The 27,695-nt window shown below is 38.2% G+C and overlaps 2 protein-coding genes and 1 long non-coding RNA gene across 3 annotated transcripts; 2 read left to right on the top strand and 1 right to left on the bottom strand.

The window, feature by feature from the left end:
* Positions 1–3,851: 3,851 nt before the first annotated feature.
* On the top strand, positions 3,852–6,818 carry LOC103447999 (RAP domain-containing protein, chloroplastic). Its single transcript, XM_008387234.4, has 3 exons — positions 3,852–6,136; positions 6,253–6,335; positions 6,496–6,818. Exons 1-3 carry the CDS (start codon positions 4,303–4,305, stop codon positions 6,586–6,588), a joined length of 2,010 nt encoding a protein of 669 aa, XP_008385456.1. The 5' UTR covers positions 3,852–4,302; the 3' UTR covers positions 6,589–6,818.
* Positions 6,819–17,248: 10,430 nt separating this feature from the next.
* On the top strand, positions 17,249–18,624 carry LOC139189379 (uncharacterized). Its single transcript, XR_011573303.1, has 2 exons — positions 17,249–17,389; positions 17,489–18,624. It is a non-coding gene; the product is annotated as an uncharacterized lncRNA (long non-coding RNA).
* Positions 18,625–21,782: 3,158 nt separating this feature from the next.
* Positions 21,783–27,354, bottom strand: LOC103447998 (glucomannan 4-beta-mannosyltransferase 2). Its single transcript, XM_029088625.2, has 9 exons — positions 26,528–27,354; positions 26,272–26,370; positions 25,852–26,104; positions 24,380–24,490; positions 23,768–23,904; positions 23,529–23,642; positions 23,223–23,422; positions 22,881–23,123; positions 21,783–22,445 (listed from the first exon to the last, which is right to left on the bottom strand). Exons 1-9 carry the CDS (start codon positions 26,855–26,857, stop codon positions 22,283–22,285), a joined length of 1,650 nt encoding a protein of 549 aa, XP_028944458.1. The 5' UTR covers positions 26,858–27,354; the 3' UTR covers positions 21,783–22,282.
* Positions 27,355–27,695: the final 341 nt, after the last annotated feature.

The raw sequence follows: 27,695 nt of genomic DNA, 5'->3' as shown, positions 1-27,695 counted from the left end.
TTTGAGCAATGCTTTGAGCAATGAGAAATAGTGGGAGCATACCACGACAATCGCGGTGTTCTACGGGAATGTTAACATGCTTATCTCCTCTTAATGACGGGAAGACTGTCTTATCAAAGTGACATTCTACAAAACGTGCGGTAAAAATATCTCTTGTCAAGGGTTCTAAATAGCGAACAATTGATGGCGAATCATAACCAACATAAATTCCCATTTTTCTTTGAGGACCCATTTTGGTACGTAGTGGCAGCGCTATTGGCACATAAATGGTGCACCAAAACACCTGTAAATGCGAGACGTCAGGCTCGTATCTAGTGACCAACTATAATGGTAAATGTGGTTGAGTAGTGGTGGGCCTCAGGTAGACCAACATAGCTGCATGCAATATTGCATAGCCCTAGGCAATATTGGTAGTTTGGTTCTCATAACCAAAGTCTGAGCTATCAATTGAAGACGTTTTATGAAAGCTTCTGCCAAGCCGTTTTAGGTGTGAGCATGGGGTATAAGATGATCCACATCAATCCCTACTGACATGCAATAATTGTCAAAAGTCCGTGACGTAAACTTTCCAGCGTTATCCAGTAGAATCGAGTTAATCGAATAATCAGGGTGGTGAACCCTTAGCTTCATGATTTGAGCTAGGAGTTTAGCAAATGCGGCGCTGCGTGTGGACAATAAGCAAACATGTGACCATCTTGTTGATGCATCAATCAACACCAAAAAGTATCTAAATGGTCCGCAGGTTGGTTGAATAGGTCCACAAATGTCCCTTTGAATCCTCTGAAGAAACTTAGGGGGGTCGTGAATAATCTTTGTATATAAGGGTTGAGTACTCAACTTCCCTAAAGAATACGCTTTGCATGGCTGAAGTCCAACATAAGGATGTAACTTATGCCTGTGTGAAGATTTGAGGATACGGCGCATCATGTCACGTCCATGATGTCCCAAACGGTCATGCCAAAGCAACAAAGTGTCCTGGAACTCGGGCATAGGGTCGGCCACACTGTGGGCTTCTATGCCGCAAATGGTTATGATGTGCAACCCACTCGGCAGACGTTCCAACTTCTCGTGAATATGCTTCTGGCCATATTCGTATGAAGTGATACAAAGAAATTCAGAACCATTATCTTCATTGGTTTCAATATGATATTGATTATCTCAAATATCTCTAAAACTCAACAACGTTCTTCCGGAACGTGGAGAATAGAGTGCCTCCTTAATTGTCAAAATTGTACAATTAGACAACATGATACATGTCTTTCTGTATCCTTCAATCAGGTTGGATGAGCCTGAGAAAGTTGTCAAATGAGCTTTCTTGGGTATTAAGTTAGTAAAATAGTGTCGTTCACGCAAGATGGTGTGTGTGGTTGCACTATCTGCCAGACAACTAACTTCCCCACTGGACATACCTAGAAATAAATTGATTGAATTGGTCACATGCATAAATATAAGTCAATTCATTCAATTAAGCAATTCGAGAGAATAATATCCATTCAAATAACAATCCATAATTCAAAACAAACCAAAACCAAACAAATTATTCCAAATACTTATAAAAATTGTTCAAAATTAAACCATAAACCTAGAAAATAGGGGGTAGGGCCGGCCACTAGGGGTAAACACCCTAAAAACATGTCTAATTTAATGATCCATAGGCGCTGACACCTCCTGAAAATCTGATATCTCAATTGATGTAGTTGCATCTTCCGGATGATCCACATGTGCAAAGTTAGACTCACGACGGGAATGATATTGGGCAATAGCCTCAGGGGAAGCTCGGCATACGCGTGACCAATGATCCCTTGATCCACAACGATAACACATGTCCAGTTCAGTAGAAGCGGGCTGAACGAGAGCTTAGCCTTTGTTCTTGAACTTTGGGGCCTTAGGGGTGAGTGGTGGATGCAGCTGGGTCACATTTCTTCCTTTAGGTGCGGCACTCTGTTGACCTTGGGCATGTGGTTGGGCTTGCCACCCATTTCCACAGCCACAACGATTCTTTTGTCATTTATGGCTGCTAGAATAGATCGCATACGCTTCAGGCGCGGCGTTCGAGCCAGTAGGTCGAGCTTGATGATTCTTCATCAAAAGCTGGTTCTGCTTTTCAGCAAGAAGTAAAATAGAGATCAAATCTGAAAACATGGTGAATTCATGTGCCCTATATTGTTGCTGCATGACAATATTGCTGCATGACAATATTGGCGGCATAGAATGTCGAATAGGTCTTCTCCAGGACATTTGATTCGGTGAGTTCCACTTTGCAGAATTTCAACAATGAACGGATTCTACAAACTTCAAAGTTGTATTCATTCACAGTCTTAAAATCCTGGAAGGGAAGATGCTGTCAGTCGTGTCTTGCTTCAGGCAAGTATATGTCTTTCTGGTGATCGAAACGGTCAACCAGAGCAAGCCAGAGGGTGCGTGGGTCATCTTCAGTGAGATACTCAGTCTGCTGTGCATCATAGATGTGTCTTCGAATAAAGATCATTGCAGTAGCCTTCTGAGCTTCGTCAATAGGTTTATCGGCGATAGGTGCCTCGATAGTGGCTCTAATGCCCTTTGCAGTTAGATGAAGCTTCACGTCTTGAACCCACTTCAGATAGTTTCTTCCAAAGACTTCTAGAGCGGAGAAATCGAGCTTGTTTAAGTTCGACATGTCCCTAAAACAGAGGGAAAAAACGTGAGTAGTCATATGGTAAGCCATAGACATATATCGTAGAACATACAGGTTCTATAGACATGTATTGGTTTAATTTATGCATGAAAACTATAGGTTTCATGTGGTATGTTTTGAATGAAAACTTCGGATTTCAAAGACACTAAATTTGAAACTACATGTTCAATTTAGTTTTATGAACAATTAGTTCATAATGAGAGGTTCTTTCAAGAAACACATGATGCAATATACTAATTTGAATATAGTGGATTAAAGGTTCTTCGAGAACTCAAGTGTGAGAGCTTCGTTACTATGAAAGTATGTGACGGTTCAAAGTATAAAAATAAATTATTGAATCGTTAATGTCCAAAAGTGATATTCATGTCAATAATTTTGGATTCATTATTAGATTAATGGACTGTAGGTCACTTTTAATTAATTCAATAAATCGGGCAAGACGGGGTCGATTGTAGAAGCAAAATAATATTATTGGATCGAAAATATAGCCCAAAAAAAAATTTGGGCTCGGGTTAGGTGCCTTGAGTAAAAAGACATAGCCCAAAAAGGGTCTCGGGTGTGGGCTATAGGCCACAGGAGGTGAGGAGAAACCCCAGCTGTAGCTAGGTTTCAGTGTGGGCTGAAGGGAGGGGGTGCACGGGACAACAAAACCCAGCCCGTGGGCTGGCATGTGGGATCGTATAGGAGCCCAGCCTAAAAAAAGGCTGGTGTCATGGCTCCGAGCCAATGTAGCAGGATGGGCATGAGGCTTCAGGCCCTGCCGAGGTGAGTGCTAGGCTGAGGCCTGGTAGCTACTTCCACAGTGATGGTGCGGTGGTGTGCCGCACCATATCCAATCCTTTGTTTTTTCTTTCAAAATCCTCTAGGGTTTAGGAAACCATATTTGCTTCGAATTTATTCTAGATAATTTGACTCATAAATTCTACATAACAATTTAATTGTGCGATGCATGAAACAATTATATATATTGACAAATATATGAACATAGACAATATGTATATCGAAAAGAAAATATAAACATAGAGGGTTCATGCATCATGGGAAATGTTTCCATGCATCATGGACGTTTCAAATATCTTCTTTTATTTTAAGCGTACCTAATTAGCAGAAAATGAATAAGCCTTTGATTTTGGTGAATGATAACCTCCACCTACGATGCGTCAATTCTTCAACTTCTGGTATGGGCATCTTGATGACGTGTTTTAGGATCTATGTAAGTTGCTCTCGTTTTGAGGGTGTGGTCTCCACTCTCCCCAATGCATCATCTTTTTCACTCTCGACGTTATCCTTTCCTTCCTTCCCTGAAATTCAACTGCCGAACTCAATCTTTCTCTCTCAGTTCTTCGAAATTTCTTCTTTTATACTCTAATCTTCAGTCAAACTCCAACCCTTCGATTCCCCATCTTCCATTTTTCTTCCAATCTTCTTGAATTCCCAACCCTCCTAAAACCCAAGCCAGTTCCTTAGCCAAATAAACCAGAAATTCCAGAGGCGCCACCACAGCAGCATTCCCTTTAGAATCAGTGGATATCGTGTGTTGGGTATGTCCTGTTAGTTTGCGATTTCTGTCCTAAATATATAGTTGCTTAGAATTTTGTTAATCCATTTTTCAAGTTTGTTAGATAAGTATGCAAGGATTTCTTACCACTTTCCCCAATCAAATTTTCTTCAAACCCTTCATTTTTAAACCCGATATTGTTCATAAGCTTCCATTAACGAAAACTAGGGTCTTAGCTCGAAAGCTTGAGGTGGGTTTTTCGAGAAGATATTGTTTAAGTGTAGGAAGAGATAATACTGCTGTTAGTTCTAGGAGTGTTGATGGTGGCGATGATAGCGGTGAACAAGAAGAGAAAGGAGATGGGAATTTGGATTGGGAGTTGGAGTTTCTTGGGGAGCTTGACCCTTTGGGTTTCCAGGCCCCTAGGAAGAGGAAAAAGGAGCAAAATGCTAAGTTGGTTGAAAGTGAGGGAATGGATTGGTGTGTGAGGGCGAGAAAGACTGCGCTGAAAGTGATCGAGGCGAAGGGATGGTCTGAGGCAATGGAGGATATGATTACTGTAAAGAAGAAAAAGAAGAAGAACAAGAAGAAGGTGGGGAAAGTAGAGAAAATGGGAAAGAAAATCAAGGAAATTGAAGAAGATTTAGATGTAGATTCGGAGGAAGACTTTGATATGCCGGACATGAATAGTCTGGACAGTGCTAGTCATTTAAGAAGAACTGTGAGTGTGCTGGGGGGTGGGATGTTTGAAGAGAAGAAGGAGAAAACTAGGGAAAAGTTTGTTCAGAGGCTATCCCAATTCTCGGGGCCATCAGATCGCAAGAAAGAAATCAACTTGAATAGAGCAATTATTGAGGCACAGACTGCGGAAGAAGTGTTGGAAGTTACTGCGGAGACAATCATGGCTGTTGGGAAGGGCTTGAGTCCCTCACCTCTCTCTCCTTTAAACATTGCCACTGCTCTTCATCGGATTGCTAAGAACATGGAGCAAGTTGCAATGACAGAGACACGTAGGTTGGCTTTTGCTCGTCAAAGAGAGATGTCTATGCTTGTGGGAATAGCAATGACAGCCTTGCCAGAGTGCTCAGCTCAAGGTATCTCTAATATCTCGTGGGCGTTGTCTAAGATCGGCGGTGATCTACTTTACTTGTCAGAAATGGATAGAGTTGCGGAGGTGGCCTTAACCAAGGTCGAGGAGTTTAATTCACAGAATGTGGCTAATGTTGCCGGTGCTTTTGCTTCAATGAAGCACTCCGCTCCTGATCTCTTTTCTGAATTATCAAAACAGGCATCAGATATAATTCACACTTTCCACGAGCAAGAGCTTGCTCAGGTGTTGTGGGCTTTTGCTTCGTTATCAGAGTCTGCTGAACGTTTGCTGGACTCCTTAGATATTGTTTTCAAAGAGTCCAGCCAATTTTTATGCTTCTCAAGCAAAGAAAAATCAGAATTTTACAGAGAAAAGAGTGTGGACAACATAGAAGATCTTGACTTTGATGGCAGCGATGTAAGCGCTCCCGTGCTCAGTTTCCGTAGGGATCAGCTTGGGAGTATAGCATGGTCTTATGCTGTTTTTGGACAAATGGATCGGACTTTCTTTTCCCATGTGTGGAGAACTCTGAGCCAATTTGAAGAGCAAAGGATTTCAGAGCAGTATAGGGAAGATATCATGTTTGCGTCTCAGGTTCATCTAGTGAACCAGTGCTTGAAGCTTGAGTACCCGCACCTTCATTTATCTCTACGGGAAGATCTTGGGGAGAAAATTGCTCGGGCTGGTAAAACTAAGAGATTTAATCAGAAAATGACATCGTCATTTCAAAAGGAGGTCGCTCGTCTTCTTGTCAGCACTGGTCTTGATTGGGTCAAAGAATATGTGGTGGACGGGTACACTCTAGATGCCGTCGTGATTGATAAGAAGGTTGCTATGGAGATTGATGGCCCAACGCATTTCTCAAGAAATACTTGTGAGTATCCTTCACATAATCTTACAGCTTCTTCTTTGCGCTTGTTTTCATTTGAGCCATTGACTACTCTTAATGTCCTAATTAGTATTCAACTGATCTCATTATGCTTCGTGCAGGGATTCCCTTGGGACATACTATGTTGAAACGCCGCTACATAACTGCTGCTGGTTGGAAAGTAGTGTCAGTGGCTCATCAAGAGGTGAGTTCCCACATCTCACATCCATGAATTATCACAACACGCACAGAGTAATACCTAAAAAATAAAATCTGGCTGATCAGTAGTAAAAACTACCTACATGTTTATCGGGTATGAGTGGTTTCCAGATGTTTTTAACGTAATTATTTTCTGTTTCTTGTAGTGGGAAGAACTTCAAGGTGGTTTTGAGCAGCTCGAGTACCTGCGAGAAATTCTGAAGGAGCACTTGTATGTAGACAACACCGTCCAAGTATAGACAGTGGGAAAGGTAGTTTCTCATGGAATTGACTTGTTGAAAATTCTTGGCCGATGAGTACAGTTGAATACATAGTTAGCTAGTGAATTGCAAAATATAATTTTAGCAGATGCATTAGTCTTGAAGCAGCTAAGTTTTGAGCGGGTCTGAGTAGCTAAACTAATATAAGTGTAGATCCCTCCGTCATTCATATTAAAACGTGCCTCACGCAGCATTTTGGTTCCTACCAACACTACAGTCTCATCAGAACAACTGTTCTTCTGGTTGTCACCGATCACTCCTTTCATGTCTTTTTATTTTCTGTAGAGCTCTGAGAGTAGAGCACTGAACAACTCCAAGGGAGCTCATTCTCCAGGTGAGGATGTATCGAGGTTTAGGTTATTTAGGATGACGTCGTAGCTTGAATAGCAAGGCTTACTCCGCTTGTCAGTTACTAGTTAAAGTCCATCTCTTGAACCAATTTTCTATTTTTCTTGGGGGGCTAAGTGAGTTAACTTTTTGTTCATTTCTAATGATATTGGATTTGCTGAACAACTTTGCATCCTTGGTGCTGTTACTCTGAAAAATTGACAGATGAGAGAATTGCAATTAGTCTAATACCGAACCCAAAACGAAAGAGTGGTTGCAACTGATAGCATCCTTGCATAACTTTAAATTCCACCGGTACATTAGATTGGAAGAACTGACACACCCTGACCAGAGTCGAGGCGTGCTGGCCGTCACCCGAAGGTGACGTAACCAAAAGTGCAAGTGATGTAAGAAAAATGTGGAAAAATTAAAACCAAAACTAGAACTTGATTAAAATAATAAAGTGAGTGCGCAGTAGTGGGTAGAACTCATAGAATACAAATATTTAGAGCATAGATATCAACAGTAGTGCAATTGAAACTAATTAAGTGTTTAGTACACGATCGGAAATCAGTTCGCACTTTTAAATGGAGTATGTCAGAATCACCAACTATTTCTCGTATGCCATAGGGATAATCAGCTAACTAGGACCTGGAGGGGCGAAAAACAGAAGGGTGAGTGGGCACAAAAATAAAGGTTTATAAAATCCATTTGTTTTCTGAACATACTAACCCCTCGTTGTAAAACAAGTATAGTTTCCCAAAAATCATACTATGTATAAATATGAAATCAAATGCATGCCAACAATAAATCTAGAAATATGCCACAACAAAATATCTCAACGGCAATATGAATATAATCATGTGCTCAATAATCTATACTAGCACGCAAGTAGGAGTCACCTAATGCAACTTGTACGACTACACCTATGTTCATCAATCTATGCTAGCACACGAGTCGGAGTCGCATAATGTGACCTGTACGACATGTTAGGTGTAATAATATACGATCTAGTGCTACAATCACGTGAAGCTAGAGCTATGCGCGGTCACCTACGAGTCGGAGTCGCCTATTATACTTGTACGACAGGCTAGCACCTACTTGGAAAGACGAGCGTGCAGTGCGAGAGGTGAACATACATGTGAAGGACTGGCCCTGGCCTGAGGTGGGAGCACAAACACCGGGGTGCAACAATGATGAGCACTACATGAATACATGCATGCCATAATGATTCTATGATTGCAACAATATAATAACTTACATACGTATCCCGTACGATTATTTTAGCATCTCATAACAGTGCAATAGTTACGAGCAGGTAAAATGTATATGAATATGCCATGACAATATATAAATCTCAACCGCGTAACAGCATTTTAAAAATTAAGTAAATCATGGCATAAAATGCATAAATCAATTTAAAAGCATTTGTGGAAATTATAAAGTTTATAAATATATATAAGAAAACAAAATGCCCACTCATTGGTATGTCGAAGGATCGTAGCCCCTAATCTCGCTTGTCCACGTATATCCTTAGGGTAAGTCTCCCCTATATGTGAAACAACTAATAATAATTACTTAACTAACACATATGCAAAAAAAACTAGGAAAGACTTCCCATAATTTGCTCAAACGAAATGTTTGAATATGCGAAAATGTTCTACTCGAAGTCACAGACCCATACGTGTCAACCACTCACGGACATGAGGCCGGACGGGCCCTCACACGCTGTCCAACCCATAGCCACGAGCAAGCACGTGCACGGTAGAAGCTGATGGAACTCAAACGGACGTTAGGAATATTCCGTCAGAACTGACGGAATATTTTGTTAAATAGTAACAGTGTTACTTGACGCCGTCAGAATATTCCGTGAACTTTGACAGAATATTCCTTGTCTTCTCCGGTGAGCCTCGTCGTTCGCCGCCGCCGTTTGGTTCGTTGGAAATTGGAAAAAATGGCTAGTTTATGGGGAAAATTTCAAAGCTTTATAACTTCTTCATTTCTCAACCATTTTCGATGAAATTTATATGGAAATGAAGCACTTAAGGGGTAGAACAAGTCTATACCTTTTGGAAGTCCAAAAAGTGGACAGAAGTGGCCTGAAAATGGCTTGAAAGGTTCGGCCAAAAACTTGACTCCTAGAACTCATACATCCTCGCGTCAACTCCACTCCAAACTTAGTCTAGCGACCTCGAGGAGTCACTTAGAAGCTTCCACAACCTTCAAAACTCCGTGACTCAGCCTGCAACTCGTCGGACCTTACAAGTTGGACATCCAAGACTCGGTCAAAACGTAATCTGAGAGTACGGCTGAGTTTGTAGTGTTGTGAGGAGTACAATGGTGTAGTTTGTAGGTTCTATCTATAAATTTTGATGGTGAGGAGAGAGGGAAGATAAGAGAGAGAGACTGACAACTTCTGATTGAGGAGAGGTGTGAGGAGAGGTTCTGATTGGTAGTGAGGGTTTTAGGGAAAAATGAGTGAATGTGAGGGATTTGAGGGCACACGAGACATATTTTTGAATAAGAAAATGGATAGGGTATGTACAAAGGTAATTAGACGAAATCTATCCAAAACAGTGTTCCCAACACTAAATAATTAATGCATCCGTGAATAAAACTACCCGTTTTTAACTCATTTTAAAGTATCGTAACTTTTCTGTCACAACTCTGATTCGAGTCTAACTCGCCCTCACGCGTTTGTAATAATGAGTACTATTTAATTAAATAGCAAGTAAATAAATTAAGAGCGAATAAACACATCCACGTCAGTTTGCCAACAAGGGTATAAACATCATTTTACACATTTGGGGAGAAATTACATAGAAAATTAGAGACGGGTCGTCACAAGAACTCTGTCAAAATCATAAAATTTGAAATCTTACATTCTGAAAGCCAAGTATTAAAATTCTTAACTTGGATCTCCTTGTGATTATTTAATTTATGTTGTTTAAAGAAAAATTGCATATCCATATGTACTGTCTCCATTCAATATGTTTTAGGATATCATTTCGTTTCAAGTTTTCGGAAAATGTTGCTTTGCTTATAATGTTTTTCTTATGTCTCACATCTTGTGTGGTTTATAAACTTCAGTTCCATTCTCTTAAGACCCCATGGTCCAAGAAAATGGTCACCGTTTAATCCAATAGTAATTAGTGGTTTAAATTTTGTTGTTGTACTTTTTTCTTAACCGTTGGACTAAGATCAAATACTGGGTGACCACAATTATCTTAGACAATGAGGTCGAGGAGAACGAGACTCTTATAAATTTGGGCCCTTTAGTAGGAGATGTAGAATTCGAATGTAAAAATCCACATTGATTTTGTGACTAAACTTTTTCTTTTCCTAAATGTATGTGATCTTGTTTTATTTCTTTCACAAGCTCTCTCAAATATTTTGCTTTCGTTCATTTCTTTTGCTGGCATATTGTTTCTTAATTTTCTTTCTTTTTGATACATTTGAGGGTCCAAAGGCCCAAAACAGCAAAAACTAAACCAGATACTACAGGGCCTACTGGGCCTAATACTTTTACTTTTGTGGGTACTGTCAGGGTTCGTTTGGGTTGGATCTTCTAGTTTTGGTGGTAAATTATACAACTGAGTTTAAGGCTGATTTAGAGCTGTTTGATAACAATTTCATTTTCAGTTTGAAAATTATATTTATTTATAAATTCTCTTGGCAGGTGGGTAATATCTGGAGTAGCTATTTATGACCAGCTCGATAAGGAATTACATGAGCTTTTGGGAAAACTGAAATCTTGTTTGGTAACTAATTCTAATTTTTAGTTTTTAGAAAATGAAAAATACTTTATTGAGTTTTCAAAATTTGGCTTGAGTTTTCACTTTTTGGTTTTTAGTTTTCATTTGAAAAAAAAAATTAAAAGTAGTTACCAACTTACCGATAAGATTTCAATTTTCAAAAAGTGAGAATGAAAACCAAAAACTGAAAACGAAATGATTACCAAATAGCTTCTTAGCAGTATAGCTCACAATGCATGCTGCCACTCTTTTGGAGCAATATTACTATTCTAAATTACACTAAGGCCTTCTACAGTAGGCCGGAAAAAAAGTGTGTTATACCAATATTTTGAGCACGGAGGAATCACCCTACAATGGGCCAGAAAACTTTGAATGTGATACCAATATATTAAACCATGATAGTGATAGCTATAACATAATTGAGTTGGGTCCCACCACTTTATGTATTATATTTTTAATGGGGGGTATTTTAGCTCACCACTATAAACTATAATGCATGCTTATCATGTACCTAATAATTTGTCACGTTTCCTTTTATTTAACCTTGATTAATTTTTCGTTGAGTTGAAAGTACTAATTCTAATCAAATGGTGCTACATTTTGTCATTCACTTTGTGATTTTGTACTGTTGGTGGAAAAAAGGGGTCCAAAATATAGGAAAGTTGAAGACCGCTTTGGAGGATGGTTGGGTAGTAAGAGCATGCTGAAGATGGCATATATACTTGGTTGGTGTCGGTGGGCAGCGAGACAATGATCTCTCCGCCATGTCATAAAGACTCGCATCATTTTGCATATAACATGATTACTGACAACGAGCGGGCGGAGTGTGAGGATGAGGATGAGGATTAGGAGGGCCGACCGACAGTATGATGGGGTCGCTCGACCATACAATTATAGGCTGGATTGGACTCTCTTTTATTATGTTGCTGCTTATTTCACATTCTTTAAGTTTTCTCACTGCGCGGTGCCATGGTTTATTATGGTTGTACTAAAAAAATCTGACCAAATAAATAAAAGGAAAATTAATGAAAAAGGTTTGAAAATTTTGAGTTTTAACGATAAAGATAAAATAAAGGGTAAAATGAATAGTACCATGATTGACTTTTTAGTGTAAAAATATGGTTTTTCATTAAAGTGAACAGTACCATGAGTTTTTCGTTAAAGTTTCAATAAATAAATGAACATATTTAAAGATAATCAATATTAAGCTTGTATTAAAGATCTTATTGGAGTAAACTCACTCTAGCTTAGTAGCTGGGTTGAATTTTGGGATTTGATGGCGGACTTAAAAAGCTTTAGGTTGGCATAACAAATAAAGAGCGTGTCAAGAAACAACACATACCCCTTTGGGACTTGTGTAACAATAGTGCTAAGAATCAAACTTAAGCAGTCTGATTTCTATATGTAGGTATTACACTCACCTAAAACTACTATAGAACGCCCAAGGAAAGCAGATAGAATTTGAACTTAGGACACAATGAAATGAAAACAAAAACTCTATCTACCAAGGCAATCCACCACTCTCTTATCTTCATACACTTAAAAAGTTCTGTTTTGTAAGAAACTCCTTTTTAACTGCCATCAATACATCTCGACAACATATCCAATGCAAGAAATGCACGACTCGAAAATACTAAAATGTCCCCTTACTACAATGTAAAATATGTTAAACTATGGTCCAATTTAGATGTCTAAGAATTACTAAAATGTTCTTACTCTTATTGGTTCAAACATTTATTAATGGGTCCAACCACTAATAATCCGAGTCGAAATAGCAAATTTTTAGGCAAATTCATATCGTATTAACGGTTTGTGTACATCTTAATACTCTTACCAGTTCTAAAAGAAAGTTAACAAATTTGTATCGTGGTAATTGATCATTTACAATGTACAATGTAACAGCTGGGTTACTTCAATTTTTAAGTGTTTGCGTGTGTTTATGAACGGGTTGGGTTTTGTGAGTAACTTAGTTGGGTTTTTGATGGGCAGGTAAAGGGTTGGGGTTGGGTATAGGGAGTAATTAGTTAGCAAAACCTTGAGGGGTAAGTTGTGTTTTGTCAACTCACTCCCCTCCAATACTCTGCCATTTGGTTTCCATAATTTAAGCTCGATTGGACATACTTTTAAAATGATTGAAAATGTTTTTGGTGAAATTCATTTTGAATTCTAAAAGTACTGTGGAAGAAGCACTAGATATGTGTTTCTTGCAGGAAACAATTCAAGTGCTTTTTCAGGATCTACTTCTACTTAGATTTTTACTAAGGATTTATTTCAAAAACATTTTCACCAAAAGCGCTTTCAGTTATTTTAAAGGAATTTCCAAACAAGCCCCTGAATTAGATAGATAACTATATTTAAGATATGTTGAGTAATAAACAAAACCAATTGTGTTCCATTTGAAGGTTCTTCACTTATAAGTGAGATGCTTTAAGTTTAACTCAGTGATTGCAAATACCAGTTACAAAATACTCCATTAGTGTTTAAATTGTAAAAATAGTACCAACCATTTCATCAATTTCTTTCTTCCCTAGAAAATAAATGCAAGCAACCAATTAAACAAAAGGGTAAGGGAAAGGTTAGAATTGCGTGCAAAACATGTTAATTATGTTAATTCCAGCAGGAAATTTGGACTTTTGGCCATCCATTTCTGCATTAATTCCAGGGGATATGTTGTGTTATATATAATATAGGAATGTGATATCCACACACTTCCTTTTACTTCTTCCACACTTTTTTAGTTTTCGACCGTCGGATTGGATGAATTGAAGAGGATCAACGGATATAAATTAACAAGGAGTGTGTGAGAAGTAAAATAGGATGTGTGAATAGCACATATGCTTACACATGCTTCATCCGTTAATTACTCTCTTATAATTTCTATTTTAATTACTGTGGATCGATGTGGCTCTTTAATATTTCTTCCTTCTGTTTGCCGTATACTCCAACATCATCATCATCAACATCCCATAGATTCAGATTTCAGACTCAACATGTTACACGCTTATTCTCAATGGCGTGTGTCAACCTATGTATGTGTGTGTGTATATATATGTGTATGTATATTTATATACATTATACACACAGATGTACTAACTACTTAGATTAGATCTGCTTAATTTCTATGTTACAGCTTACAAGAAAGGGGTTTGGTCCAACCAGAAAAACAAGTCACATGCACAACTAAACTACTCTATTTATGTGACAGCTCTACAATATGTAAAATATTAAATAATTTTAAATAGGGCTTGTGTTGGATTGTTTATGTAGAAAGTTTTCCGCTCATAAGCGATTTTAATAGAAGTGTTTTAACTAGAAACACGTTGAATCACCTGTTAGGTGTTCCTCTAAACAAAAAAAACATATAATTTTTTGTCAAATATTATCATAAAAACGTTTTTAACTTTTTCGAAAGTAATTTAGAGCAGAACTTTTTACGCTTCTGTTCAACAATGATGAGGAGGTGAGAGACAGAAAGTGTGAGAAACATGTGGAATATTATTAAAAGGAAAACTAATGAAAAGGGCTTGAAAACTTTGAGTTTTAATGATAAGGACAAAATAAAGGGTAAAGTGAATAGTATCAGGATTGACTTTTTAGTGTAAAAATGTGGTTTTTCGTTAAAGTGAACAATATCGGGTGTTTTTCGTTAAAGTTCCTATTATTAAATGGGTGTTGCCCCATCGTCGCAGAAGAAATGGGCCTAATGTATTTCCAAAGGCAGATACGTCAATACAAGAATTGATGCTTCAGTTCATGATTGAGGCAATGGTCAATACACGACAATACTCAAACCAAAAACCAATTAGCCCAAGAGAAGCCAGCGCATGGCATCAGTGTGGTAGTGGGACTGTGAGGACCAACTCTTGAGATAGTTTCTAACCAATTTGAGTGCGCTATGGTCACTGGCACAGAGATATACGTGGACGATTTCAGACTGTTCATGTATTTGAAACTTATAATGCATAAACAATCGTCTGCGTAGAAAATTAATGATAGCACGTTTCATATGTGGACGACTGATTGTTTAACTCTTTAAATAGTTGTTCTACGTGAAGAAGCATTCCATTTGCTAATATTGTAGGTGTTAGCTGGCCATGTTCAATTGGAGAAGGAGTACCCACTCCACTTGGCACTTGCTCTTAGCAGGCAGGATTGCATCTATAGGCATTGCATTGTCCTATTTTGCCAACTACTCTTGTCAGCAATCCCACATTGTGTGTTTTTCACATTATTGTCCACATATTTGTGGTTCCTACAAAACTTCTTAACCCAAGCTTTGTTTTACATTAATACATATATGTATGTGTATATATGTGCATACTTTCTTCACCTTGGTCATTGGATATATACCTTTGGTTCTCTTTTTCTTTTTCTTTTTTTGTTTAACAAAAGGTTGAACCCCATAAATCTAGACTTGCTTGATGAAAGCTTTTCTTAATTTAGATCAAATTTGGCAAATAATACACATTGCTTAGGTTATAATGCGAGGTAAGTCATTGATTAGTCTAAACATAAAACTCACATTACACCAATCAAACAGTTATTAGTGATTTATGCATGTGTGAGTGACGCATAGCAATGCAATTTGTGATATGAAAAAAAAAAAAAACCTAATATGTAATTAGAAGTTTTTCTGCATCAGTATATTGTATCTCAAAATGAAGAGATTCTCTCATGTAACTAGTTTACTATATATCCTTCGTTTTTTTTTTAAATCATTAATAATAAGTGACTTTTTAAACACATAACAATCGTTTATTAAACTATAACACTACAAAGACTAAAAATGAGTTCCATGAATTTCTTCTTAAAATGGTAATGCTTGGGAGAGTCAAATGATCCATATGAGGTGAAAGCATGTATTGAAGTGTCGGCAATTTTGTGATTAACTCCAACATATCACATAGCTTTATGACCACAAAATTAAATAATTGATTTTCTTACGATAGCATATTTTTTTAAAGTTGCACATGTTCTAGTAGATACTTGCATCAGTGTACATACATTAGTTGTCTTTTCAACTTCCCTACATAAATTTAAAGTACTTTAATCAAATATTAATAGAAAACACAAAAATAATTGATTAATTTGAAGTACTTTAATCAAATATTAATAGAAAACATAAAAATAATTGATTAATTAGTCTCACTATATCTTGAACTGACAGAAAGATAATTAGGGCAGACGGCAATCCAAATCCAAATTGGTGTTATTTATATTAATTTAGTACAGTGGAAAGCAATAACGGGAGGATATGCCCTCTTTGATTGCTCCCTACCCAAGAAAAAATCAATTAATCTTTTTGCCCTTTCTTATATGATATCCTCATCAATAATTAAATGTAACGCTTAAACCATTACACACAGTTGTTTTTAATAGAATTTGGCTTAGTGATGGATTGTTTTGGTGGTTGGTGTTTTTCACTTCAACCCGCTGTATCTTAGATAAAACTCTTTCTTCTGCTTTTAGTGTAAAATATTACTTGTAAGAAAAATAAAATAGCATTTGGCTTAGTGGTAGTTATTTTTACTTTGTATGAGAAAGTCTAAAGTTCAAATCACACATGTAAATGAAATATCTTTTATGTTGAGTACTTAGTTATGTTTGGCTCTATTATGATTCCGCATCTCTGTTGTGTGTGTGCTCTATCTCGTTGTAAAAATATTTTTGTAAAAGCCTTATTGTTTGTCAGAAAAAAAAAAATCGATAATTCTACTTGACCATGCAAAAACTAACACACTTCTAGACATACTCTTTAATAAAAATGAATCTTACTATTGTATGTAGAACCTATTACAAAGTGTCAACATTATTAACATTTTTACTGGTAGTGCTATCCACATACCCTTTGTTAATTTTTGTAATATGATCTTGTTAAATTCATTCAATTCGACAACTGAAAATTAAGAAAGAAGTGTAGAAGATGAAAATGGATAGCACCACCGAATAAAAATTATGTATTTAGGCTTGTTGCTCAGCAACTCCATATCTGTTGTTAATTATAAGTATGGTAACTCTCTCAGTTGATCAAAAGTTTGATGAAAGATGGTTGTTCATCCAATTAATCAGCCCATTGTATTTCTGCCATATTAATATTATCTCTTGCTGACAGACCTATCGGAGCAACTTGCTCTGCTTTCAAAGTTACAAAAAACTAATTTACCTAATTAGACAATTATTGATAACTTTTCAAGTTAATTAAAAAAAATTGCTTCTCTAACAAACAGCTTTAATCTCTCTTTAATATTAACTTTATCTAAACTATTATTATTGTTACAGCACCTGCATTGGGGCGAGGTTATTATACTGCCTGCAGGTCTCCGAGACACTCATTGATGCAAGCAAAGAAAAAGTTTAAGACAGATAATGACCCTTGAAGAACAAGTAATCCATAGACCGTGGCTAGCTACTTTATTATTTTAACCTATTTTCTCCAAAATTAAACTTATCTTTTGATCAGTTAATTGCTTAAACACAACAAGGCAGTAAAGGTGAACACTGAGAAGTTGATGAGTATCATCATTGGGTATAAATTTATGATTGAGACAAGGCACGAGTGCCCTTCCCCACTTGTCACAAGTGTTGAAATTAAATTTGCACATTACTGTGAGTAATGGAGATGCCTAAACTCGTTAACTTGTAACAGAACAAACTGCCATAAGAAAGCTAAAGACCGGGCCGGGCCTCTGGGGGGTGCGGTATGTTAGTCAAAGGCTCTCTGACAATCTAATTAGTAAGCAATATTAAGATTCAAGCACTCAACACAAGTCTTTTTCTTTTTTTTTGCTGCATTACAGGTTTACAACATGGGTGAGCAGCGCAAACCTTAGCAAAAGGTCAGTGTACTCCAGCTGTAAAATGTCAGTATACTTATCCAAGTGTTTTTCTCATTCCTCTTTTTCCTTTATTCCACTTTTGCTTTATGCTTTTTCTCGGTTTTTCTGCTTTTTGTAATGATCTCCGAGACTGATCGAGTAGTGGGTGGGGTTTTTGTTTCCCACTCCCTTTCCTGCAACTTTCAAAACTGCAGGGGTTGGCAGCAGGAAATCTGATCTCTACAGTCAACTTACATCCATCATTTTGACGTCGAGCATCCATCTCCTTCCATGGAGGTGCGTCGGGAGCATAACGAGGCCCTCTTTGACTGCACCCATAGTAGAATTTCGAGTAGCTGGACTTCCAAACATCAATTGCCTCACGCCCCTTTTCATTCTGCTTTGTGTTCATAACCAAGCGCTGGGAGTACCACTCGAGATCAGACGCCAAGATTTGGATCACTTAACATCTGTAGAATCGAATGAGGTATAATACGCTGAAGTGGAAGTTCAATTGATGCAAAAAGCCCAATTACTGAGGTGATCGTCCGCACAAACTCTTCTCGAAATCTCCAGCTTTTGTGCACCCAGGCACTAGATCCTGCTCTTTCAACAATGATTGTCGGAGAAGAAACCTCTATGAGAGTAAGCAGGAGCATCCGAGCGGCATCGCGAACAGGCTGTTTGCCATCGCCCAAACGCTCGACGACGGTGGGAACAAGCGTATTGAAATGGAGCTTGAGGTGGTCGCCGGAGAGCACGGTGGCGGAGGCCAGTGCCTGCAGAGCGCCCTGAGAGACTAGGAAGTTGTTGTCCTTGAGAAGATCCTAGCAGCAATCAATGAGCTACGTCACCTCTGACGAACTTAGGCTTTTTCTGAACGCTTCCAGAAGCTGATGCAGGCGCTCCACTCCCGCCATGCGCTCCTTGGTAGGGGTGGACACTTAGAACCGAAACCGAAACACGAACCAAATTGAACCGCACCGAACGGTTTGGTTTTGCAGTTTTGAAACCAAACAGCAACATAGAAAACGGTTTGGTTTCAGTTTTGGCTTTTGAAAACCGCACTGAAACCGAACTGCACCGCAAATATTAATAAACATTTAATTAAACGTCCATATTATATTTCATGTTTTAATTGGTTGTTTGTTAGAATCCATACACTTAGTATGGGACTCAACCACACTAGAATATCATCATTTATCACTTTCTTTCATTCATTAACTTGAAGGACCTTTGTTATTTTATACCATCACACACACATATATATGTACAAGGGTGGACTAATCTTGTTATCAAGAGTCGAACAATGATCTAATGAAGTCCACTCATTTGAAGCATGATATCACATATTCTAGTATCAAAGTTTCGCTCATGTTTAATGAATTCAAATTTATTCAACTTGTTTTATGATAAACAATGTAAGGGACACCCTTTTGTTGCACAAACATGTTTTAACATCACAACTGCATGTAACATGCTAATTGTTTACATAACAAATGTCTTTTTCCTATTACTATTGGGAAATGCTTATTAATATGTTAAATTGCAAATTGTACATTTTTTCTTAAAAACCAAATCAAAACCGTTTGAAACCACATCGAACCGAACTAAACGGTTTGGTTTCATTTCGGTTTTGGCTTCAAAACCGTACCAAACTAAACCGTAAAAAATTTCGGTTTCGGTTTTGGTTTCACTTAAAACCGCACCAAACCAAACCGTGCCCACCCCTACTCCTTAGTGTCCTTGGCACGCGCGAGCTCCAGCGTTTCCTCCATCGGAGCAATTTTAGGGTTCTCTGGGGGCGTGATCTAGTGTAGTCGGGCTCAGATCTGGTGAATTAGGTGCCTAATGAGGGCATAAGATAGAGAGAGAAAGTGGGGAGAGAGATGCGGAGGATGATTGTGGCTGAATTTACAAGGTATTCCCTCTCTCTTCTGAGTCCAAAGGTTGAAGACGATGTTTGGTTCGAATTTTAGAGAGAGAAAGTTTTAGAGAGAGGGAGAGGGTGAAATCTGGAGTTAAAGACATGAAAAGACGCGGTGGTAGCTGTGTTGTTGAGAGAGAGATGGAAACTGCAATTTCAAAGAAGGTACAGATAATGGAGAGAAAGATGGAAACGGCAGAGAGTTGGAGGTTTCCGAGATGGCTGACAAACATGGTGGTAGCTGTGTTGTTGCCAAAGTTGCAGATGATAGTCCAGGCGACGGGTCTTTGTCTCTGTCTTTAAATTGGGCAGTTTTTTTTTGGGAGAAAAATGGGGCAGAAGATTCAAGATAAAGAAAAATGGGTTTTTGGATGGTTTCTTAAAACTGTACAGTGTCTGCGAAGGTTTTCTGGAAAAGCCCAAAGAGTGAGGTTTTATGGGTTCTTGGGTATCTGCAATTTCACGGTGGTAAGATGAAAAAATAAAAGAGAACCGACATAGCTTTTTGTGTCGTTTCCCACAGACGGCGCCAAATATTGATGCATAAAACCGGAGGGGTCTTGGGACAACGTAAATCCGACTGTGAATTTGCAAGAAAGTAAAGAACACAAGATGTATCGTGGTTCACCCCAATGTTTGGGCTACGTCCACACTGATGTTAATATGGTTTCACTCTGAATGATGAATATATAAGGAGGTTAGAGGTAGTGTGCTATCTAGCCTATTTTCTGTGTGCTTTCTTCCCATGGCCTAAAACTTGACCTCCCCTAATGAGGAGGGTGTGGAGTCCTTTTATAGAATAAAGACTCCTTACTTATTACATATTTGCCCCTTCATTTATCACATAATTACATCTGAGTCCCCCCAAGTATTTATACGAGGTCTAAATACGGAGGCCCCAAATATGGTGCAAACAATGAGGGTTAAAGAGAAAGGAAGGGGAAGACCAAGCCATAAATGGAGATTCCCTTGAAGCCTAGAGGAGAACCCTTCATTTACAAAATGAGGGAGATAAGCCATTAGAGGGATGAGTAACACAAAGAGATAGAAATGAACACAGAAAGAGAGAGCCACCTAGGAAACAAGCCTAGAGAATTCCATTTAGCCCAGAAACATACTTCAAGACTCAAGAATGATCATCCATGCTACCTTAGTAATTCCCACAATCTTCCATTTAAGATCCTAACCATTAGAAGCCTTGTTACTACCTTAGGAAAGCCTAAATTATCCAGCCAAGAATGCCATGTAACAATGCAAACCCCTTCTCTCTCATGTTAAACTAGTAATCTTCTAGCTTTCATACCACACTTCACTTGAGCAAGTCCTTATCTTGATCAATCATGCTATCTTTGAGTTGTTGATATCACTGGGGTATTTCCTATGACAAGCCAACTCTTTTGAGATATTCCGGGACTTTGTACGAATCCGAACCAAGGGAGACAAGAGGACGTTCTCAAAGCCCAAGTCCGCCTCGACCTAAAAGTTCACCCCCCAAACAACTTGTTAAGATAACGAGTTTGACAAGATACAACCCATTTAAGATAACGAATATGACATAAAAACGACACAAATACAAAAACCATGACCCGTTTGCCAAGTGTAGTTATGAGGGTGCTTGGTCAACGAATTTCTCAATTTTCTTGGATGCTGCTTTTAGTAAACTAATGAAAAGGGCTTGAAAATTTTGAGTTTTAACGATAAGGACAAAATAAAGGGTAAAGTGAATAGTACCATGATTGACTTTTTAGTGTAAAAATGTGGTTTTTCGTTAAAGTGAACAGTACTGTGAGCTTTTCGTTAAAGTTCCCTTCTATATGCCATTGGGGTCCTTACAATGACAAATCTCCGACTCCGAGTCAGACAGGAAATGTGCATGCCCCAAACTTTACAAATTTTGTTGCATTGCACTGCATGCTGGCTATTAATTAATAACTATTAGTAATGCTAGAGTTTTGTAAATAATCAACAGTATGGGATGCGACCATGACAGTATACTCGTATTATATAAGTTTTGTTCTTGTAAAATGTTCACACAAAATTCAGTAGGCCTAAAGAAATTTGATGATCATTAGCCATTTCTTGAGATGCTCGCATAATAAACGCGTACACCGATATTTTTGGCCATTAAATTATATTGTTCTTGAATATTTGATCGTACATCCAATCAGTCGCTCTAGTGAAATGCCATATAGTAGAGCATAGTAGAAATCTTTCCAAACTCTTCCGAATAACGGCTTTGCTATATTTATCTCACCGATACAAAAGCAGACGATCGACTCCCAGTTGCTGATTTACTCTATGTAATACAAAAGCAAATGTTTACTCTATGTAATAATTGAGATGGATCGATTTGGTAGGATCTAAAATCACTACTCATATATGATGATTATCCAATGAGAAGTAAATTATGATTACAAGTTCAACTAATTTGGTTTTTTCTCCACCCAAGAGCTTATTCCCCACAATCCAAGGAAGGCTATAAGAGGCAAACCCAAGAAAGAAGAACAAAACTTCACAATTACAAGCAATCTATTTGAAAGAAAATAGTACTATCTCCTTGTCCTTGAAAAAGAAAATGACATCTGCCTCTCTTACTTCACAATTCACTCTGTATAATGTATTTAAATTACTAACACCATTTGTTCTTTCTCTGAAAAATTCCATGTTTACTCGAACGATGACATGAAATTCGTTGAGGAAGATGCAGTAAGAACCTTTCTGTTTTCCACCAGCACGATGAATTTTAATGAACTGCACTTACTTAAATCTGTGTTGAAGAGGAGAAAGATGCTGGCATGGCATGAGAAACAATAACCGGTCTGTGTCTATTAAATCTATATAGAATTTAACTATGAGCTGGGGATGATGGTTCCAACGTAGCCAAATCCACAGATCAGGAACGTAATGGTTTGGAGGAAGAGGTATATGAAGTAGTTGTTCTTCCCGTGCACAAAGTCATAGCATCCACAGATGAACAGAAACACCCCGAATCCCAGCTCCAATAGGTGAAGCCTGTTAAAATTGAATATTAGGTGAGAATGGTAGTAAAAAATAAAGAGTAGACGAACAATCTCGGTATGCTTTCTTGTCACCACCGGATAACATTAATTTTACAATTAATAAACTCATTTGAGGTTGGATTGGATTAACTAATGCAAAGATTCTGATTTACAATAACGAAAAGGGTAAAACCGAAAAAATTATTCTTACTTGGGGCTGAGGGATTAGGTTTGTAGGAAAAGAATTAAAACTTAAGGAGCATGTGATTGGTTTTGTGCCAATTATTAGAGTTATGCAGAGAAGACAGGGTTCTCTATTTGCCAGTTAAAAATGTGGTGTCAATGCAAATAGTTACAAATTTCTATGCACATTGCACATGTCAAAATCAATTAAGAATTAAGAGCAAGTCTGCAGTAGGAAGAACATATAGTGTTAGCGAAATTTTACCTGTTTCCGAACTTGAATCGTGGCCTTTTGAAGAGTTTGCTGGCAGGTTTAGTCTTGTTAGCATCTGCTGTTTTGTTCTTGGCAGCCTCTGCTGCTTTGTTTTTGACAATATCTCCGAGCTTTTCTGTGACAACCCACTCGTTAGATCTCGCAGTCTCTAGCAGGCCAATCAATGTAGCCTTGGTCCGGTGCAAAGACATCACATTCTCAAAAAGAATCCAGTAAAACAGAAGGTGAATTGACCTGTAATGTTCAAGAATAATATTAAGTACTTTAATCCTATAGAAGAAACACGTAACGAAAGACAATTGATCAAGAAATGAAGGGGAGAGTCTACAAGACCTTGGAGTTCCAACGGAGTTCAGAATGGTGATGATGGAAGGAATATATACTGCCCCCCAGATTGGAACATAAACTTCAGGAACCAAAATGGTCAGAGGAAGTACAACACAGTAAAAGAAGAAGGTCACCATGTGAGCAATGATCTTCCGGACAAAGAAGAAACTGTATATGGTGTAAAATTTCTTCCACACTGTAACTTTCTGCAGCAGTACAGACAATAAACACAATTAGAAGCCATGAATAAGAAGGAAGAAGAAGAAACTGCACTAGAAGAACATGTGAATAGTGCAACTAAACTGAACTCACCTTAGTTCTGATAATTTCCATCGCCATTTTCCTAAACAGATTAGCAGGACCACAAGACCATCGGTGCTGCTGGAAACGGAAGGCGTTGAAAGTACTAGGAAGTTCACTTTTCACCTGAAACGAAGACAATAATCAGAAATTGTGTTCGTGTCATGTAATTGGATAGTCATGAAATTTAAGTGCTAATCACGAACCAAATAGTTTGTACAATGTAGTATACACATTCGGTTAACAGATACCTGTAGGTCACCGAGATACAAGAATTTCCAGCCTCTGAGACTAGCACGGACAGCAAGATCCATATCCTCCACCGTCGTTCGGTCTTTCCACCCGCCTGCCTCATTGATAGCAGCAATTCTCCATACACCAGCAGTCCCTGCAATGTATTCGTATGTCAACTTCAAGACTACAAATCTAAAAATAAATAAATGCAGTAGAAAGTTACTTGAAGAAGAAGTAATTAGTAATTACTGTGGCTTATTAGTAACTTGACAATGAAATTGCAACCTTCATAGATTCTCAGTTGACTCTTTATGCAAGACAGTTTGCTTCTGTTCTAAAAGTCAACTTTTGCAACGGTGTGATTCCAAATTTTTTTATTCCAAAACCTATTAAATCGTAAATTAATGATGATCATGATAATTATTATCTAATTATGATGAAGATGATGGCAGCATTACATTTCTCCCTCCACTGCAGACTCGGATCAATTTTCTACTTTTCTCACATACCAACCATCTGTATTTTTAATTAACAAGCAACAATAAAGAAAGAGATATATTACTGAAAATAAAATAAATAATAGAAGAAATGGTTTTTGATAAAAAAAAATATATATATAGGAAGTATACCATTGAAGCCAAAGAAAGCATGTGTTGCTGACCCAACTTCTTGCTCAACTGTGAAATGGTAATCCAACGACATCTCCTGCATTCTTGTCAACAAGCACTCGTCCGAATTCACTGCAGGACCAAACCACATACCCAAATTTAGCACGAGCACAACAATATTTTAAACTACTCTAAATTACGAAGAAATGGACACAAACACATTATTATGTTCAATTAACCTAACTCGCGTATTGGAGCAAGTAGGTGTAACATAACCGACAAAAAGAAATGTACATGTAAAATAACTAAAATAATGTCAATGAAATTAATGATAAAAAATAATAACATGTGGACCTCGTCAGTAATAGGAAAAGTAGGGAGTTGGTCTCGTGGTCACGTGACACAATTCAGGGTCGGCCATGCTAGCAAGAGCACGACAATCCAAGTGTCGGTAAAGTAGGGAATAAATAAAATTTTTAGTGTGTTGAAAACACGCCGCAATGTACTAAATATGATTATACAGAAATTTGTTTTTTAAACATTCAAATACATATATTACAATACTTGATGCATTGTACCGTGTTTCCGAAACATCAAAAAATTTCTCTCAAGGAATGAGGTCCACCACGGTAGCATGAGCACGACAAACAATACAACACCACGTGGACAGTGCCCCAGTAGGTAAGGGTCACCCTTGGGAAAGTAAATGACGAAATCGACCCATTTACATTCCGGAAATTGATCCGGTTCCGGCATCTCGCTGAATAGTTTGAGCCGTACACCTTACTCGTTGTTTTGCCGTAGAATGAAAAACCTACTCCGCAGTTCCAGCAAATGATCGTGCCGGTTCACATCGTGAAGGTGACACTGACTATGTGACTTAGGGGAGGATAAGGACTCATATGTCCTATGTTAAGGACACTCTCACGTCATTTGAAACAATCAAGGTTAAATCGTTATCTCATAAAATGACATATTGCAATGTTGTGCTATTAGAGACTCTGAATCACAACCAGAACGCTAATGTCTAAATCACGGATGGACTCTGTAGTGTGCAATTCACTGACTCGATTAACAATCTGATATAATAACATATATTTGGCTTTAAATTAGGGCAATTGAAACGTAATCTGCAAGAGAGAGACACTGATTAATGGCACTAAAACTGACAAATTAAATAAATAATCACGCTAATCAGCTGAACCAATACTTTCTTTATACTTCCTCATGTGGGTTCCAATCTATACCCTTGATGTAGGCAAGCAGACAAACAGGTGTCGAAATCAGAGATGACCAATAAGGGCTGCTAAGTGGGCCCGACCCCGTGATCGACGGTTTTCTCTCTCTCAGCATATTAAAAGACCACCGACACTCTCCGGAAAAAAATACTTAGCGCAATTAAAGCGTAAACAAACCCAAATAATATCATATAATTAACAATTTAATAATAATAAAAAATAAGGTATGGGAATTAAAATTCAGAAGCTAATTACCGAATCTCCATCGAGCTTGAACCAAGGCAATGTCAGGGTTGTGGACCAAGAAGGGGATGGCTCGGCGGAGGTAGTCGGGCTCGGGGCGGAAATCGGCGTCGAAGATGGCAACGTACTCGCAGTGTTTGACGTAGCTGCGTTTGAGTCCTTCCTTTAGGGCACCTGCCTTGTAGCCTCCCCTGGTTTCTCTGATTTGGTACCTTATGTTTATGCCCTTGCTTGCCCACCTCTGGCATTCCAGCTCCACCATTTGCTGCAACAATTTCAGATTAATTTTTATTAATTTATTTGCCATTTTTGTTGAAACCCCACTTGGACATTGCGCATTGGAACAACCCCATGTCAGAAATTGAGATCCTTGGAGCTCTGCTAATGGACTAAAAGGAAAAGGACCCATCGAAAGGATGAGATTCTTTATACCTTGATTGTAGGGTCGGTTGAATCATCAAGGACTTGGATCACGAGACGGTCGGACGGCCATGAAAGTCCACATGCAGCTCCGATGGAGACCTTGTAGACCTGACCCCAAACACAAAACACAATCGTGAGATTGAGCATACACAAAAAGCACCATACTTTAAGGCTTTTTGTTTGATTTTCTCACAAACCCAGAAAATAAAAATGGCAAAAACAATCATATCTATACATATATGTGTGTGTTTATAACTTTATATACCTCTCTTTCATTGAACATAGGGATTTGGATGAGAACAACGGGGAAATTGGAGCTTCCCACTTCAAGGTCGTCCTGAATGGGCTCGTATTTGTAGCGTTCTTCTGGTTTCTTCCAGAAGAGCTTGACCAGAACGATGACCACTCCCATGTAAACCCTCTCAAAGAAGAGCATGAGAGACATGGCCAATGAGACATAGACCCCAACTGTGAGCAGAGGAACTATCAATGGCGCTTTGATTAGCTCCCAAATCAGCCCAAGTTGCCCTGCAATGTCATATGTCGTCCCCTGAAACGTTTCTGGTATCAGAACTTGGGTTGTGGTCTCAGCCATTGTACCCACTCCTCTCTCTCCACTCTTTCTCTCTCTAGATAAGAAAGAGATTGAGATACCAATGAACAAACTGGTTGTTCTTCAGATCTCTCTCCTCTGCTTTCTCTCTCTTGCTTTTGGTAGATGAAATGTGGGCAATGTGAATGTGGCTCAAGGTTTTATACGGAGGAAAATGAATCAATTCAATGGGCTGGAAAATCCTTTAATTCAAGGAAAACCGAGAAAGGGAAATTAATATGCACAACAATACAGATTGGCTCTCTCTCTCCCTCTCTCTTCACTCAGAAGTGGAAAGCACAGAACGAAATCTGAGCTTTCCTTCTCTCTCTCTGACCTCACTTTCTCTCTCTAAGATCTGTGCCAAGCCAATGCCAGTTCTGCCTCTTGGCAAAATGAAGCAGAAGGCAGGACAGTGGTGGGGGAGTAAGAGAGTGGTGAGGGAGAGAGAATATATGAAGGGACTGTGAGGCAGAGAGAGAAAAAAGAGGGTCTTTTATAGTAAGTTTTGGTCCTATTTGGGATTTTTATATTAATTTGTATTTATTATTATTATTATTTTTTTAATTTTTTCCTACTTTTGCCAGACCATTTGTACTCTAATTCACTCTCTTTTTCTAGGTAGGTATCATCCTTGTGCAATCAAGAGAATCCTCTCTTTAACTGTGACTCTATTCATTATTTTGCCCATCTTTTTACTTGCTTGTTGCCATTTACAAGGTATATTTTCTTTTTCTTTTTTGGTAAATTGGTATAGTTTCTTTTTCTATTTTGTCTTGAAATGGGTATTAACTTATTTGACAAAAACAAAAAAGGATATTAAATAATTACTTCCAGATCA

Source organism: Malus domestica, chromosome 11, assembly GCF_042453785.1.
Source record: "Malus domestica chromosome 11, GDT2T_hap1".
Lineage (NCBI taxonomy): Eukaryota > Viridiplantae > Streptophyta > Magnoliopsida > Rosales > Rosaceae > Malus > Malus domestica.
The sequence above is the reverse complement of the archived record's forward strand: the minus strand, read 5'-3'. Positions and strand labels throughout refer to the sequence as shown.